The 17,087-nt window shown below is 42.7% G+C and overlaps 1 protein-coding gene across 1 annotated transcript in view; it reads right to left on the reverse strand.

Moving 5' to 3' along the window:
- Positions 1-17,087, reverse strand: part of LOC117501096 (coiled-coil domain-containing protein 9B) — a 39,167-nt gene that overhangs the window by 12,419 nt on the left and 9,661 nt on the right. Inside the window, exons 4-9 of the mRNA XM_034159905.1 lie at positions 16,664-16,819; positions 15,050-15,178; positions 10,938-10,988; positions 6,860-7,035; positions 2,366-2,415; positions 2,224-2,274 (exon numbers count right to left, since the gene is read on the reverse strand). Coding sequence (XP_034015796.1) covers positions 2,224-2,274; positions 2,366-2,415; positions 6,860-7,035; positions 10,938-10,988; positions 15,050-15,178; positions 16,664-16,819 — 613 coding nt within the window. The remainder of the gene's footprint in view (positions 1-2,223; positions 2,275-2,365; positions 2,416-6,859; positions 7,036-10,937; positions 10,989-15,049; positions 15,179-16,663; positions 16,820-17,087) is intronic.

The raw sequence follows: 17,087 nt of genomic DNA on the forward strand, positions 1-17,087 counted from the left end.
TAATCCCAAAGCACCGCAATATGTGCCCAAGGGGTGCTATATGAAGCGAGAAAAGCAGGGGGCCTAAGACAGACCCCTGTGGAACCCCAGATTTCATGTCACTAAGGTTAGAGGTAGTGTTATTGTACAAAATACAGTGAGAACGACTGCTCAGGTATGACGTCAACCGTGCAAGGGCACTCCCAGTAATCCCAAAATAATTCTCCAGCCTATCGAGTAGAATATGATGATCCGCGGTATCAAACACAGCACTGAAATCTCACAGCACCAGAACCGTAGTGGTGTCCGAATCCATTGTAAGCAGAAGATCATTCACCACTTTAGTGAGAGCCGTCTCTATGGAATGATAGTATCTAAATGCAGACTGCAATGGCTCAAAGAGATTATTCTCAGTAAGATAGTCCACGAGCTGCCGTGACACCACTTTTTCCAGAATTTTAGAGCAAAATGATAGATTTGATATCGGCCTATAGTTTTTCAATACACTAGGGTCAAGATTAGGTTTCTTAAGTAATGGTTTAATCACTGCAGATTTGAAACATTTAGGAACAGATCCAGAAGTTAATGAAAGATTAATAATTTCCAGCACAGTTGGCCCAAGAGTGGGCCACAGGTCCTTAAACAGTTTTGTTGGTATAGGATCAAATAAACAGGCTGTGCTTTTTGTCGACGTTACGAGTTTCATCAGCATGCTTAGTGAGATACTATCAAATTCTGTAACTCTAAGTAATATCTCAGTAATGGCGCCCACCTCAATAGCAGGGTGTACTGGCTGGGTTAAGGCATGCTGGGATATGTTATCATATCCCAGCATGCCTAACAGTAATAAAAGAAACGATTCTCAAAAAAAAAACATCAACATGAAAATCGTCACATTATAACATGAAAATCAACTTATAACGTGAAACTCATCATGTTATAATTTGAATGTTCAGTTATAACATGAAACTCCTCATGTTATAACATGAAACTTGAGTTATAGCATGAAACTCATTACGGTATAAAATGAAACCCATCAAGTTATAACAGGAAACTCATCACGTTATAACAGGAAATTTGAGTTATAACATGAAACTCCTATCGTTATAACATGAACCCTGAGTTATAATGTGAAACTCATCATGTTATAATAGGAAACTCATCACGTAAGAACATGAAACTTGAGTTATAACAAACATGAAACTCCTCACATTATAACATGAAACCCATTATGTTATAATAGGAAACTGCTCTCATTATAACATGAAACTCCTCTTGTTATAACATGAACCCTGAGTTACAATGTGAAACTCATCATGTTATAATAGGAAACGCATCATGTTATAACATGAAACTTGAGTTATAATGTGAAACTCCTCATGTTATAATATGAAACTCATGTTATAACAGAAAACTCATCACGTTATAACATGAAACTTGACTTATAATGTGAAACTCATGTTATAACAGGAAACTCATAACATTATAACATTAAACTCATGTTTTAACAGGAAACCCATCACGGTATAACATGAAACTTGAGTTATAATGTGAAACTCATCACATTATAACATGAAACTCATGTTATAACAGGAAGGTCCTTGTGTTATAACATGAAACTCATGTTATAACAGAAAACTCATCACGTCATACCATGAAACTTGAGTTATGTGAAACTCATCATGTTATAACATGAAACTCATGTTATAACAGGAAAGTCCTCGTGTTATAACATGAAACTCATGTTATAACAGGAAAGTCCTCGTGTTATAACATGAAACTCATGTTATAACAGAAAACTCATGTTATAACATGAAACTTGAGTTATAACATGAAACTCCTCACATTATAACATGAACCCTGAGTTATAATGTGAAACTCATCATGTTATAATAGGAAACTTGAGTTATAATGTGAAACCCATCACGTTATAACATGAAACTTGAGTTATAATGTGAAACTCATTACGTTATAACATGAAACCCATGTTATAACAGGAAAGTCCTCGTGTTATAACATGAAACTCATGTTATAACAGAAAACTCATCACGTTATAACATAAAACTTGAGTTATAATGTGAAACCCATCATGTTATAACATGAAACTTATCGTTATAACATGAAAGTTGAGCTATAACTTGAAACTTGAGTTATAACATGAAACTTACATGAAACTCATCAAAAATAAACCAGATATAACAAAAAGAAAAATCTGCTGCTATGTCTCTTGAGTTTTGAAGATACCTCGTGAGTCAACGTGTGACCTCGTCTGTCCTCTTTTAGCATTTTGTCCTCCTGGAAATAACGGACGGGGAAAAAGAATAAGAAGGGTTTGTCATCGTGTTCTGGATGTTTCCGGTCGGTGTGCTTCGTCTGAACGTCTCACCTCTGCTGGAAGGCCCCCAGGTTCTGTCAGGAAGCGATTTATCTGCAAACCTTAAAGCAGAGGTCACTTTAGAACACAGAACACTTCAGGCGTGTTGTTCTGCAAACACTCAGTCAGTGTGTCAGTGACGAAACGACACGCGTCAGCCAACAGGCCAAAGTGTCGTCTCCAATGTGACGTGTTGCAGAACCACTGAAGAGCTGAATGAGTGCATGAATCACATCCCTGAAAACATGTAAAATGTTGAACTGAACACACGTTTCCTCGTCTGTTCTTACTCGGGGACGTGGTTATTGAGCCGAACCAAATAAGGTAAGGCATCTCCTCCTTTATCCGCAGCTAAAAATAGCTCCTCCTCCCACGGCGCTTTACGTTCTGATGCTTCTTCAGACAGAGTGTTCACTTCGGTCACTGCCAGCACGCTGCCCTCTCTCCACTCAAATACTCCTTTCTGTGGGAGATGATGGTCTGGTGGTTAAGTGTTGGGCTTGAGACCAGAGGATCCTCGATTTAAATCCCAGCATTGACCGGAAAATCACTAAGGGCCCTTGGGCAATGTCCGTAATAACCGAGTTGCTCCCAGTGTGTAGTGAGCGCCTTATATGGCAGCAACCTGGCATCGTGGTGTGTGTCTATGTGAGTGGGTGAATGTGAGGCATCATTGTAAAGTGCTTTGAGCTTCTGATGCACATGAAGTCTATTTACCATTTTACAACAATAATATAATAATAGAAATACAAAATTCATTGCAGACAACATAAACCCAAGATTAATTTCATTTATTTCCAAGATGCTGAATACTGTATTTTCAGTACAAGTCATGGGGGGGGGGGTCTAGTTTGAGAAACACTGCAACTTCTAATTGCTCCCAGTGTGTAGTGGGCATCTTGCATGGCAGCAGCCTGACATTGGGGTAAATGTGAGGCGCGTTTCCACCTGATGCAGATGGAAAAGCGCTATATAAATGCAGTCCATTTACCATATACAGTTGTATGTAAAAGTTTGGGCACCGCTGATGATTTCCATGATTTTCCTTTAGAAATCATTGGTTGTTTGGATCAGAAATTTCAGTTAAATATATCATATAGCAGACAAACACAATGAAGTTTATAGGATTTACAGAAAGTGTTCAATAATTCTTTAAACAAAATTAGGCAGGTGCATAAATTTGGGCACCCCAACAGAAAAAAATACATCAACATTTAGTAGATCCTCCTTTTGCAGAAATAACAGCCTCTAAATCAATCAATCAATCAATTTTTTTATATAGCGCCAAATCACAACAAACAGTTGCCCCAAGGCGCTTTATATTGTAAGGCAAGGCCATACAATAATTATGTAAAACCCCAACGGTCAAAACGACCCCCTGTGAGCAAGCACTTGGCTACAGTGGGAAGGAAAAACTCCCTTTTAACAGGAAGAAATATTCCTATAGCTTCCAATGAGAGTCTGGATTCTGGTTGAAGGTATTTTGGACCATTCTTCTTTACAAAACATCTCAGGTTTGTTGGTTTCCGAGCATGGACAGCCCGCTTAAAATCACACCACAGATTTTGAATAATATTCAGGTCTGGGGACTGAGATGGCTATTCCAGAACATTGTACTTGTTCCTCTGCATGAATGCCTTAGTAGAGTTTGAGCAGTGTTTGGGGTCGTTGTCTTGTTGAAAGATCCAGCCCCGGCGCAACTTCAACTTTGTCACTGATTCATGAACATTGTTTTCAAGAATCTGCTGATATTTACTGGAATCCATGTGACCCTCAACTTTAACAAGATTCCCAGTACCTGCACTGGCCACACAGCCCCACAGCATGATGGAACCACCTCCAAATTTTACTGTAAGTAGCAAGTGTTGTTCTTGGAATGCTGTGTTCTTTTTCAGCCATGCATACCGCCCCTTGTTATGTCCAAATACTGTAACTCAATTTTAGTTTCATCAGTCCACAGCACCTTTTTCCAAAATGAAGCTGGCTTGTCCAAATGTGCTTTAGCATACCTCAACTGACTCTGTTTGTGGCATGTATGCAGAAAAGGCTTCCTCTGCATTACACCATCATACAGCATCTCCTTGTGCAAAGTGCACTGTATAGTTGAACGATGCACAGAGACACTATCTGCAGCAAGATCATGTTGTAGGTCTTTGGAGCAGGTCTGTGGGTTGACTATGACTGTTCTCACCATCCTTCGCTTCAGCTTATCTGAGATTTTTCTTGGCCTGCCACTTCGGGCCTTAACTAGTATTGCGCCTGCAGTCTTCCATTTCCTCACTATGTTCCTCACAGTGGAAACTGACAGCTGAAATCTCTGAGATAGCTTTTTGTATCCTTCCCCTAAACCATGATGTTGAACAGTCTTTGTTTTCAGGTCATTTGAGAGTTGTTTAGAGGGTCCCATGTTGTCACTTATTAGAAGAGATGCAAAGAGGAGAAACATTTGCAAATGGCCACCTTAAATACCCTTTCTGATGATTGGATTCACCTGTGTAAGCAGGTAAAGGGTCAGTGAGCTTACCAAACCAATTTTGTGTTCCAATAATTAGTGCTAAATGTATTCAAATCAATAAAATAACAAGGGTGCCCAAATTTATGCACCTGCCTAATTTTGTTTATCAGGGTGCCCAAACCTTTGCATACAAGTGCATAATCTGGTGAGATTTTTACAACTAAAAATTGCACATTCATTATTGTTAAGCATAACCATAATGACCACACACACACACACACACACACATATATATATATATATATATATATATATATATATATATATATATATATATATATACACTCAACAAAAATATAAACGCAACACTTTTGGTTTTGCTCCCATTTTGTATGAGATGAACTCAAAGATCTAAAACTTTTTCCACATACACAATATCACCATTTCCCTCAAATATTGTTCACAAACCAGTCTAAATCTGTGATAGTGAGCACTTCCCCTTTGCTGAGATAATCCATCCCACCTCACAGGTGTGCCATATCAAGATGCTGATTAGACACCATGATGCAAGAACTGGGACATTTTCAGCTTCCAAGAATTGTGTACAGATCCTTGCAACATGGGGCCGTGCATCATCCTGCTGCAACATGAGGTGATGTTCTTGGATGTATGGCACAACAATGGGCCTCAGGATCTCGTCACGGTATCTCTGTGCATTCAAAATGCCATCAATAAAATGCACCTGTGTTCTTCGTCCATAACAGACGCCTGCCCATACCATAACCCCACTGCCACCATGGGCCACTCGATCCACAACATTGACATCAGAAAACCGCTCACCCACACGACGCCACACACGCTGTCTGCCATCTGCCCTGGACAGTGTGAACCGGGATTCATCCATGAAGAGAACACCTCTCCAACGTGCCAAACGCCAGCGAATGTGACCATTTGCCCACTCAAGTCGGTTACGATGACGAACTGGAGTCAGGTCGAGACCCCGATGAGGATGACGATCATGCAAATGAGCTTCCCTGAGACGGTTTCTGACAGTTTGTGCAGAAATTCTTTGGTTATGCAAACCGATTGTTTCAGCAGCTGTCCAAGTGGCTGGTCTCAGATGATCTTGGAGGTGAACATGCTGGATGTGGAGGTCCTGGGCTGGTGTGGTTACACGTGGTCTGCGGTTGTGAGGCTGGTTGGATGTACTGCCAAATTCTTTGAAACGCCTTTGGAGACGGCTTATGGTAGAGAAATGAACATTCAATACATGAGCAACAGCTCTGGTTGACATTCCTGCTGTCAGCATGCCAACTGCACGCTCCCTCAAATCTTGTGACATCTGTGGCATTGTGCTGTGTGATAAAACTGCACCTTTCAGAGTGGCCTTTTATTGTGGACAGTCTAAGGCACACCTGTGCACTAATCATGGTGTCTAATCAGCATCTTGATATGGCACACCTGTGAGGTGGGATGGATTATCTCAGCAAAGGAGAAGTGCTCACTATCACAGATTTAGACTGGTTTGTGAACAATATTTGAGGGAAATGGTGATATTGTGTATGTGGAAAAAGTTTTAGATCTTTGAGTTCATCTCATACAAAATGGGAGCAAAACCAAAAGTGTTGCGTTTATATTTTTGTTGAGTGTGTGTATATATATATATATATATATATATATATATATATATATATATATATATATATATATATATATATATATATATATATATATACACACACACACACACACACACACCCATCTGTCTGTGCTCAGCATCAGTCCAGTCCTGTTACTGCCAGTCTTCAAATTCATGGGGAACATTCTTGGGACACAGATCTTGGACAAATTCAGAGATGGCTAACCTTGACCTATTGTAAGGGCTCAAAAGGTCACATTCTTCCCTTCGCTGATGACGTGCTCATATGGCCGAGGGCACTTTAGCTTTGAGTACTATATTTTTGTTTTTTGAGACAGTGACCTCGTGACATTGAACAGTAAATCTTTGTGCTTAATTGAACATGTCAGCTGACATGTGGGTGAGATCTTACACGGCCTCGGTTTTGTCCACATCCCACGCCCGTCTCCACTGGCCCTTGGCGTTTTTGTGGCGTGCCACTCGCTCCCTGTCAATCTGCTCTCGCTCCCTTTTCCATTGCAGGTACTCCTCCTGCTCCTCCTTCGATGTGGGGATGTTTAGGTCGGTAGCTTCATGGAACTCCACCTCCTAAACAGACAACAAACACGTACAAACCAAATCTTATTTAAATTCAGTGTAAATATCTGTGCAGATTTCACTTTGTGGTGAAACTGAATTAAAGTGCCCACATTCAGAACATCTGCTGCCCAGTGAGAACCAGTATTTTTAGACACAAAATTTCAAACTGAATTTCAATTAGTTTCAGCATAACTGCTTCACCTGGATTTGAGCCTCGGTGCAATAAATGTGTTAAATTTATCTGCACAAAGTTCAGTCCTGTATCCAGGATCAAAGAGCCTTTCCCAGATCAAAGATTAGTAATCAAGATACCAATGATTGTTTGTGTCCAGGATCAAAGAGTCATCCCCCAGGACCAAAGATCAGTAGTAAGGATATCAATGATTTCTTTGATGCTGGATACAGGATGGAGGGTCAAAGGCCAGGATTAGAGAAGAGGAATCAGGATATCAATGTCTGTTTCAAATGTGTATCCAGGATCAAAGATGTGTGCCTAGGATCAAAGAGCAGTAGTAAGGATATCAATGATTTCTTTGATGCTGGATACAGGATGGAGGTTCAAAGGCCAGGATTAGAGAAGAGGAATGAGGATATCAGAGTCTGTTTCAAATGTGTGCCCAGGTTCAAAAGTCAGTAATCAGGTTATCAGTGATTGCTTTGATCCTGTATCCAGGATCAATATTCAATGCTCAGGATCAATGATCAGTAATCAGAATATTAATGACTATTTCAATCCCATTTCCAGGATTAAAGCGCCACACCTAACATCAGAGATCAGTACACAGAATATCAGTTAATGCTTTCTTCCTGTTTTCAGGATCCAAGATCAGTGTTCTGGGTTACCAATAATACAATCAAGGCACAGACAGTTATCAATTATGATAAAAGTCCAGCTATCAGGATGGATCAATGCTCATGATCAAAGATTATAAATCACAAATCACTATCAAAGTTTAGCTATTATCTAATATCACGGATAAAGATCAAAAATGTCAATTACCACAATCAAAGTCACAATCAGAATCAAAGCTCAGTAATCAGAAGTGGGCAAGACGTGTCTGACCAGGTGGCTACGTTAGCTCTCCGTGCTAGCGGCATCCTGTAGCTAGAAGTCTGTTGAGTCGTGTTTTACATCACCTGCTACAAAACAGAGATTTGTTCATTAAACCGCACGCTGAGACGCTGCCGCAAAAAACGAACAAAGTTCTCAATAAGCTGCAGAAAAACTGCAGAAAGGCTGCAGTGACTCAGGTCATCAGCAAAACTAAGAGAAGAAATTCTGTTTTACAAATAACCACGTCTGATTGATTGCTGACAGTAAAAGCTATCGGCTGTGTCTCGGTGGACATTCAGTCCATCTCGTGATGTCTGGAAGCTGAGCCGCTTCCCGGAACGCTGATGAAGCTGCTGTTCTTGCTTTATTGATTAAAACATTAAAGAGGACAGAGAGATGCTGCAGATAGTCAAACCGCCAACCAACGTGCTCGGCCTGTATGCAACGTGCCGCCTAAAGTGAGTCACTTGAGGAAAACACAAGGTTGGTGTGGACCAATCAGAGCCCAGTAAACATGATGGCGTCATGCTGTCAGCAGCTGGAGAACAAAGCCTTTGTTTTCCACATCCTGTCCTCTCACCCGGGGGAGGGCGGTGCCCCAGGGGAGGGCCTGTCCTGACAGGTCGAGGCCCTGTCCGTCACGCCACTAATTAACACTTTAGATTTATCGTCTCTGGTGTCCAGAGAAGTAGACAGCGGACGGAGCTGAGGCATATTTGTCATTTGAGGCAAAATTCTGTGAGAAAATGTCAGTTTAATTAGATTGTTATTGGTTAAATTAATTAGCATTGCATTTTTTTTGCTCCACCCCTTTAATTAAGATCCGCCCCCAAACCTTATGGATTCTGTTCCCGATCCATTTCGTTTGCAAAATGGAATTATTCCAGAACTGGACCTTCACCCGAGTGGAATGCTACAACTGAGAAAGACTCCTGAAAGTGTGGGATGGTTTCATCTGGAAGCAGAAGAATTGACAAATTTCAAATCTTTATATGTATATTACAAAATTTAAACACGAACTCTAAACTATTTCAGACTAAATCGTTTGTTAAGTTGCTCCTCAGCTGAGCTCAGGTTTAGAACCTTTTTCCATCACTGAGCAGCGTCCTCCCGGATATGAAGGTCAGTTTCAGGAGTGAAAATTTTTTTGTTCTGATTCACAAACTACACAGAATGCGGAATACATATCTGAAATGTGCAGACGCTGTGCTGTAGCTTTTAAATACAAACATTGTGTTTTAATGTGTTTGATATCTGGAACGATAGTCACACCAGGTTTTGAAATATTCTGGAGCAGTATTCTGAGCCATCAGTGTGCAGACAAAATGTTTTGGAACCATCCCCAGTCACACGTTCTGTTTTTTTTTTTTTTTTTATTCTGGTTGTAGTTTGGTATAGTATTTGCTTACGTAGTGGGCATCGTGTTTCTTGCTGATGTTAGCTGGATGGAGCTCTGAGACAAGCTCACAATGTGTCCAGTGTTTAGGAGACGGATAAATTACATCCACGTTTTAACAACAGCTGTTTGACATTTATGGTTCAGTATCTACAAATGGGCCACTGATATGGTGAAGGTGGGTGCTTCCATTAACTGTCCAGAAGGTGGCGGTCATGTCTTTGGGATATCATATAGGTTGCACAAAGTTACTCTTTCAGTCAGTGTTGGACATCAGAGTTCACCAAACACAATAAGGTTTGTCCTCATTATATATTCTTTTAATATGAAGAGTTACACCATAAGAGAATTTAGGGTTTCTGATTTATTGTCTACAAAAGGTGACCAGGACGGTCTAACTCAACCACCCATGCATCTACATTTTGTTGTCTGAGCCGAATGACCTGGAACTGCTCATAGACGAGGTTTTGAAATCAGTCAGAAAGACATCTGTGCACCTCTAAAGCTCCACAGAATGCGGCCTGAAAAAGCCAGAAGACGTTCGCAGAACATTTGTTAACCAAAACACTTAGAAAAGCCAGCAGCTGTTTGTCTGCTCAGCATTATGCAACACATCACAAACAAAGAAGGTCTGCAGGTGAAGGTGCAGCATCAGTTGTGTTTTGGTCAAGCCTGATCTGTGATCCGCTCTGAGCCTCTCCAGCAGCATTAACATGGAGCCGGAAGCAGATGTGCAGCCGTGCACGGTGTTTTGTGCACTCAGACTCTGTGCTGTCATGTGGAAAGAAACACTGGCCCAGCGGAGGCGGAGACAGAGGACAGTCCGTGTGTCTCCAAGGCTGTGTGACGCAGCTGCTGCCACAACACACACTTCTGACATTTTGGTGTCTTTCTGTCTTGATTGAAGTCTGGTTTGAGTTATTTTAACGCCTCTGAAATCAAAACAACTCGTGACCCAGTTTGTGTAAATTAAAGACAAAGAAGCTCTTTTTAACCTGTGTGACTCTTCGTCTGCAGCTGCGCTAATTTAACTCCCATCCTGCATATTCATGGAACTTTATGGGTCACATGACTCAGCTTTTGTCAAAGCCTCTGTTTTGTTTTTTGTTTTTTTATCAATATGACTTTAACAAATAAAAATGGTGACGTGACCTGAAACTGTTCAATTCTTGGGAGAAAACAAGTAAACAAATAATTCAATAAACATTAAACTTTTCCACTTCAATGATTTGGGTCAAAGATCAAAGCAAAGCTACTCTGTGCGTCCAGTTCACTGGTCATATCTTTTGCCAGAGTTTGATGCATCATCAAACAAACAAACAAAGATAAAAGAGAGTGATTGTTGAAGGGCCCCTCTGAGACCCGGGTTCTGGTCTCGGCCGATGGGTTCAGCTCGTTTTGTGTCTTTATGTGTCGACTTTGGTGTGTGTTTGTTTTGGCAGGTCGGCCCTGTCGTGGTACCTGGGAAAGCTCCGGCGGCGAGGGACGCTCCTGCTCCTCTTTAACCTTTTCCTGTGAGACAAGAAGCAGGGAAAAATTAAAATGAAGTAAACTGACATTCAATTTTATAAACAAAAAACACATTTTAGACAAACAACAAACAAAAACACAAACGCAAGCAACTGACAACAGTTAGGAGGCCTACACTACCCTCAAGTGGACAAAAGGTGTGCTGCAGGGGGGCACTCTGCCAGGTGGTCTTCAATAAGGTTGCAGCTATTGAATAGTTTGATGATGACCAGTTAATATGTCCGTTACTTTTACAGTCCGTCCTTCCAAATAACATAAAACCACCTTTGTCAGCCTGGAGGGAGATTGATGATCATCAGACAAACACACACGAACAACACACAGCGGGAAAAACCCAAATACGAAAACTGAAAAGGCGTCTCCTCGCTGTTTCCTGAAGCACTGTCAGACTGTGTGAAGCAGAATGAGAGAAGACAGTGGAATCAAACACGTCCCTTCAGGCTGCAGAGGACAGTGAACGCCTCAGCACTCTTCTGTGAGTGCTGAGGCGTTCACTGTCCTCCTGAGTGAGTAGAGCAGGTTTAGTTTTCATTGGTTAGAATCTGTCTGGGAGGACCCCAGATGCCACGCCCCTCTGACACACTCATGATAAAAAAAAAAACGTATCGTGAATTTTCTCTTGCACAATTAGAAATGTGATGTTTTGTGTCCAGAGCAGATAACTGGTACAGGTCCGGGTCTCTGAGCCTCACGGGTGACCTGACTCTGGTGCTGATTCAGTCCACATGATAAATAAAGGCAAGATGGCGGCGCGTTCAGCGTGTAGATTTAGTGCACGCGTATGTGTGTTTACAGCCCAGATGTTTACAGCGGGCAGGGGTCAGCTTTCCATGTGCTCGAATTGTGTTTCAGATGACAGCAAACCAGCTGCTCCAGAGCATCTGCACCCGACGGGCCGCGGTCACTTACACTGTGTCACATCACCGCTCAGCGCCCAAGGGTGACCCTGAAGGTCACAGCCTTCAGCATCAGGAACAGATCAGTCAAAGGTCACAGTCGAGGTTAGCAAGCTGTATACAAGCTGACAGACAACAAGACAAGATGCTTGGTGACAAAGTCCGTCCACACCTCCGCTCCTCTTAAACCACGGCATGACGTGTGTCCAGACCATAAATACAGAACATCCACAAAGTATTCACAGCACATTTAGTTATGTTACAGTCTTATTTCAAAATTAATGAAATTCAATTAACACCTCATAATGACAACATGAAAAAAATTTTTTTATATTTTCAAATTTATTAAAAATAATAAAACGAAGAAATCACGTGTCCATAAGTATTCACAGCCTTTCCTCAATACTTTGTTGATGGACCTTTGGCAGCAATTCCAGCCTCAACTCTTCTTGAATATGATGCCACAAGCTTGGTGCACCTATCTTTGGGCAGTTTGGTCCATTCCTCTTTGCAGCACCTCTCAAGCTCCATCAGGTTGGATGGGGAGCGTCGGTGCACAGACATTTTCAGATCTCTCCAGAGATGTTCAGTCAGATTCAGGTCTGGGCTCTGGCTGGACCACTCAAAGACATTCACAGAGTTGTCCTGAAGACACTCCTTTGATATCTTGGCTGTGTGCTTAGGGTCATTGTCCTGCTGAAAGATGAACCGTCGCCCCAGTCTGAGGTCAAGAGCGCTCTGGAGCAGGTTTTCATCCAGGATGTCTCTGTACATTGCTGCATTCATCTTTCCCTCAATCCTGACTAGTCTCCCAGTTCCTGCTGCTGAAAAACATCCCCACAGCATGCTGCCGCCACCACGATGCTTCACTGTAGAGATGGTGCCTGGTTTCCTCCAAACATGAGGCCAAAGAGTTCAGTCTTTGTCTCATCAGACCAGAGAATTTTGTTTCTCCTGGTCTGAGAGTCCTTCAGGTGCCTTTTGTCAAACTCCAGGTGGGCTGCCATGTGTCTTTTACTAAGGAGTGGCTTCCGCCTGGACACTCTACCATACAGGCCTGATTGATGGATTGCTGCAGAGATGGTTTTCCTTCTGGAAGGTTCTCCTTTCTGCACAGGGGAATGCTGAAGGTCTGACAGCGTGACCATCGGGTTCTTGGTCACCTCCCTGACTAACGTCCTTCTCCCCGATCGCTCAGTTTAAACAGGCAGCCATCTCTAGGAAGAGTCCTGGTGGATCTTCTTCCATTTACAGATGATGGAGGCTGTGAATACTTATGTGCATGTGATTTCTTAGTTTTGCGTTTTTTTTTTAATTTGGAAAAATATAAAGAAAAAAATCCTTTTCACATTTTCGTTATGGGGTATTGTGCATAGAATTTTGAGGGGGGGGGGAGAATTTTATGGCTGCAACATAACAAAATGTGGAAAAAGTGCAGTGTTATGAACACTTTCTCATATATATATATATATATATATATATATATATATATATATATATATATATATATGCCATTTTGTATGTTTATGTATTTTGGGTCAAGTATGAAAGCTGCGAAAACAGAAAGTTGATAGGTCAAATATTTTTGGATAAAATAGCAATTTTAGCTAACCAGTAAATAATGCACTGCAATGCACCATGGGAGTTTTGGTTTGGGGTTTAAAATGTTGTTATTGTGGTTTATGTTTAACAGTGTTGTTAGTGTCATTGGTTTATTGTGTTTTTGTAGCTAAATTGGTTTAGTCAGTTTAGTTAAGTGTCATGTTGCCAGTACCATGAGTGAAATGTGTAGCGCATTTGATGTCTTCTGCCACTGTCTCTGTTTGTGTCTAAAAATAGAAGCACCTGCTTGCGGCAGAAAGCGGAAAAGAGGCTGCAGCATCGTTCTGATCAATCCCACAACAGACAGGACTGGTCGAGTCGGCTGTGCACCCGCCTCTGTACACTCGGTGCCGGCGTGCCTCCTCCCCAGATGACGCGGCGATCACTGCACCCCGCACGGACTGTGGTCCCGCCAAGACAAAACAAAAAATGCAGAGATTGTCCTCTGATCATCTGGTTTTGTGAAACACTTGCATTTTGTCATGGTTTGTGTCGTCTGGATGTAAACAAGATAAAAAAAAAGAGCTGAAGTTGTTCATGTGAAATTTCCCGCAAAAGCAGGTTTGCACGCCGATAGATTCCCACCAAGTCTCTCACTAAAATATCATGAGATGACACTACACTATAGCAGCACTAGATGGCAGTATAACAGTGTGGTGCTGTTGTTCCATTGTCTGGGGGGAACCTTGTGTTAAGTAGCATGACAGCTAGCTCCGATTTGGGCTCCTTTCTGTTGCCTCAGAGTTTATCTTTGATGGACAACATTTGCCTAAATTTGTGTGTAAAAGTTTTCCAAATCTGGGTTCAGTGCAAAACAGGTATTTTGTCAGTGCACAGAGCAGGTAGTACAGTGGGATCAGGGTTTGGGCAACCAATATGTAGACCCAGGTTTGATTCCCAGCTGCCTGTTTGCATTCTTGGACAAGATGCTTAACTGCATGATCCCCGTCCACCCAGCTGGAACTGGCTACTGGCCTTAGCTGGAGATGAGACTCTTATCTGCTTTACTTTACGGGATCCAGGATAAGCAGCAGCACAAATGGGTCTCAGGGCCTCTGTAGAACTTTCTCCTACTTGAGCAAATCCACTGATCTGTCTAAAGTCTTTCATCTGAATGAAGCCCAACATCTGAACTCTGAGTTTTCAGCTTCATCTGCAAACTGAAGCATTAGTTTCAGAGTAAAACCACAAAAACAACCCAACAAACAGACACAGACAAAAACACAAAGGCCTCATTGAAGGTGATGACAGAACAGAGCAGGACCACAGCAGGACTGTCAATCCTGACCCTGATCCAGTTTGAACCAGACAGGACTTGGACTAATTCAGCCCCAGTGCGTTGCACAGCAGTTCCACGTTCCCACAACAGTCGCTCTCAGTCCCGGTCCTCCTCCTCCTGCCCACAGCTCTTTGTGCTCCATCACGTGAGGGGCGTGGCCTGCTGACACGTCTGACATTTATGTAAAACACGTCTCCGCACTCCAAAAGGACGAACAAAGAAGGAAGTGAGTTTGGAAGCAGACGTGCCGTGTCTGAGCGTCTGACCTGTGCTGCAGAGTCTTTGAGTTGCTTCCCCGTTTCTGTAGACTTCACGGTCCTCGTCTGTCCGTCCTCTCTACAGCTCCTTACGTCCTCGGGCGTCTTCTCTGTCCTTTCACTCACCACCCTCTTACCCTAAAGACAGTTTTTACTCTGTTTAAAAAATCATAGTAACAACAGCGTGTGTCAGATTTTATTATGATGAATTCACATTTACTAACTACAGATCAGACACAACATCAGCAATTAAACTGTGATCTTCACTCAGCCTGGAGTCCAACAAAAGCTGTTGTCATGCCAACCACCCTGCTGTACCCATCTGAGACCTGGACAGTCTGTCTCCACCACCTGAAGACCCTCGAGTGATTCCACCAGCACCGCCTGAAGACCAACATCAGCATCCCGGCTGAAGCCAAACTCCAGAGCGCCGAGTGAGTCATCATCAAGAAGCAGCTTCGGTGGGTCGGTCATGACCTGAGGGTGGAAGATGGCCGACTTCCCGAGCAGGTCTTCTACCCCCAGCTGAGTGAAGGAAAATGGTCCAGAGGAGGGCAGAAGAAATGCTACAAGGACCTCCTGAAGCACAACCTCAAGAGCTGCTGCATGGACTGGAAGACCTGGGAAGACCACGTGAGGGAGCGAGCCAGCTGGTAAGCAATGAGCCACACGGGAGAGAAAGTCTTTGAAAAAATATGGATGAACAATTCAGAGGCGAAAGGAGAAGAAGATCCTGACCGGCAGAAGCTTCCTGCAGCAACCACGTGCAACATCTGTAAGAAACTGTGCATCAAGACTTAGCCTGTTTAATAATCTCCACGTCCGCCATTCCACCTGGGAATCGATCAAGAGATAGTCTTGTTGCCATGATGATGCTTTCTGTGGGCTCTTTAGATTTTCCTTTAATCTAGACTGTCTTTGGGCAGTCTTCAGGTCTCCTGCCTTTGTTAGGTGGTTGTAACTTGTGGTGCAGTGGTAAGAATACTTCCCTTACAGCAAGAAGGTCACGGGTTCAATTCCACTGAAGATAAGTTCTTTTCTGTGTGGGGTTCCTCCCACTATCAAAACATGTCTGCTGGATCCAAACCCAAACCCAGCACAGATTGATGGTGGGATTGAAACCATATGAGGGTGGATCTGTGGTGTGGTGTTGTGGTGTCGCCTCCATCAGGACGAAGGATCATCTCTTTCTGTGTGTGTGTGTGTGTGTGTGTGTGTTGCGGTGGGGCAGCAGTCCTCAAGATCTCACAAAGTAATGACAGATAATGATATTGTTTAACTGAACACACTTTACACACCAACCGCTCTGTGTAGCGATTCTTCTAGACGTACGACTCCTACAAAAACATGAGTTGCCATAACTACCGCATGCTTCATACTACTGTCTGCTGACTGGGCCCATCACTTCTTCTTTGACCCTGTGAGGGACTTGAAACATCAAACAAAATTGGAGCACAAAGGAATCCGAAAAAAAGACTTGGGTTTGAACAGCAGGTGTTGGCGTCAGGTTAGAGGTGTACGTTTTTAAGTCAACAAGGGAATCACGTTACGTTAAAGTAAAAATATTCTTTACGGTGGCATTTTAAGCATTTTGGCTTCACATATTTGTGTTTGTGTATTTACCTTTTTTCCAGCCATGGTGACCGTTAGTTGCCTCCGAGGGGTTTGGTTCACGCCCGCTGTAGGTCCTTCTCCTCCACTTTCAGGTTGAACGTTGTGCTGTCCGCTCCCAGCTGAGGAACCAACACCGAGTGGCTTCGTCACCACCAGGCGGTTGTCCTGCTCCAAACCACAGACAGAGCTACAAAATCTTCTCCATCAGGTTCACATGAGGAGGCTCAGGCTCAGGCCTCCTCTGATACAAGCCAGACTGCATCCTGAATTCCAGAACATTTTACAAAGTTCTTTCAGCACAGACAATGTTTTAGATCACTGGCTTCCATCGGGGGCCCATCTTATGCCTGATTAGTCTCACATTCACACCTGCAGGTAACAGAGTCTCTGGACATGTCCAGAAGATGTTCACCACTGGCTGAGAAGACTGTGA

The sequence above is a fragment of the Thalassophryne amazonica genome, chromosome 19, assembly GCF_902500255.1.
Source record: "Thalassophryne amazonica chromosome 19, fThaAma1.1, whole genome shotgun sequence".
NCBI classification, from domain to species: Eukaryota; Metazoa; Chordata; class Actinopteri; order Batrachoidiformes; family Batrachoididae; genus Thalassophryne; species Thalassophryne amazonica.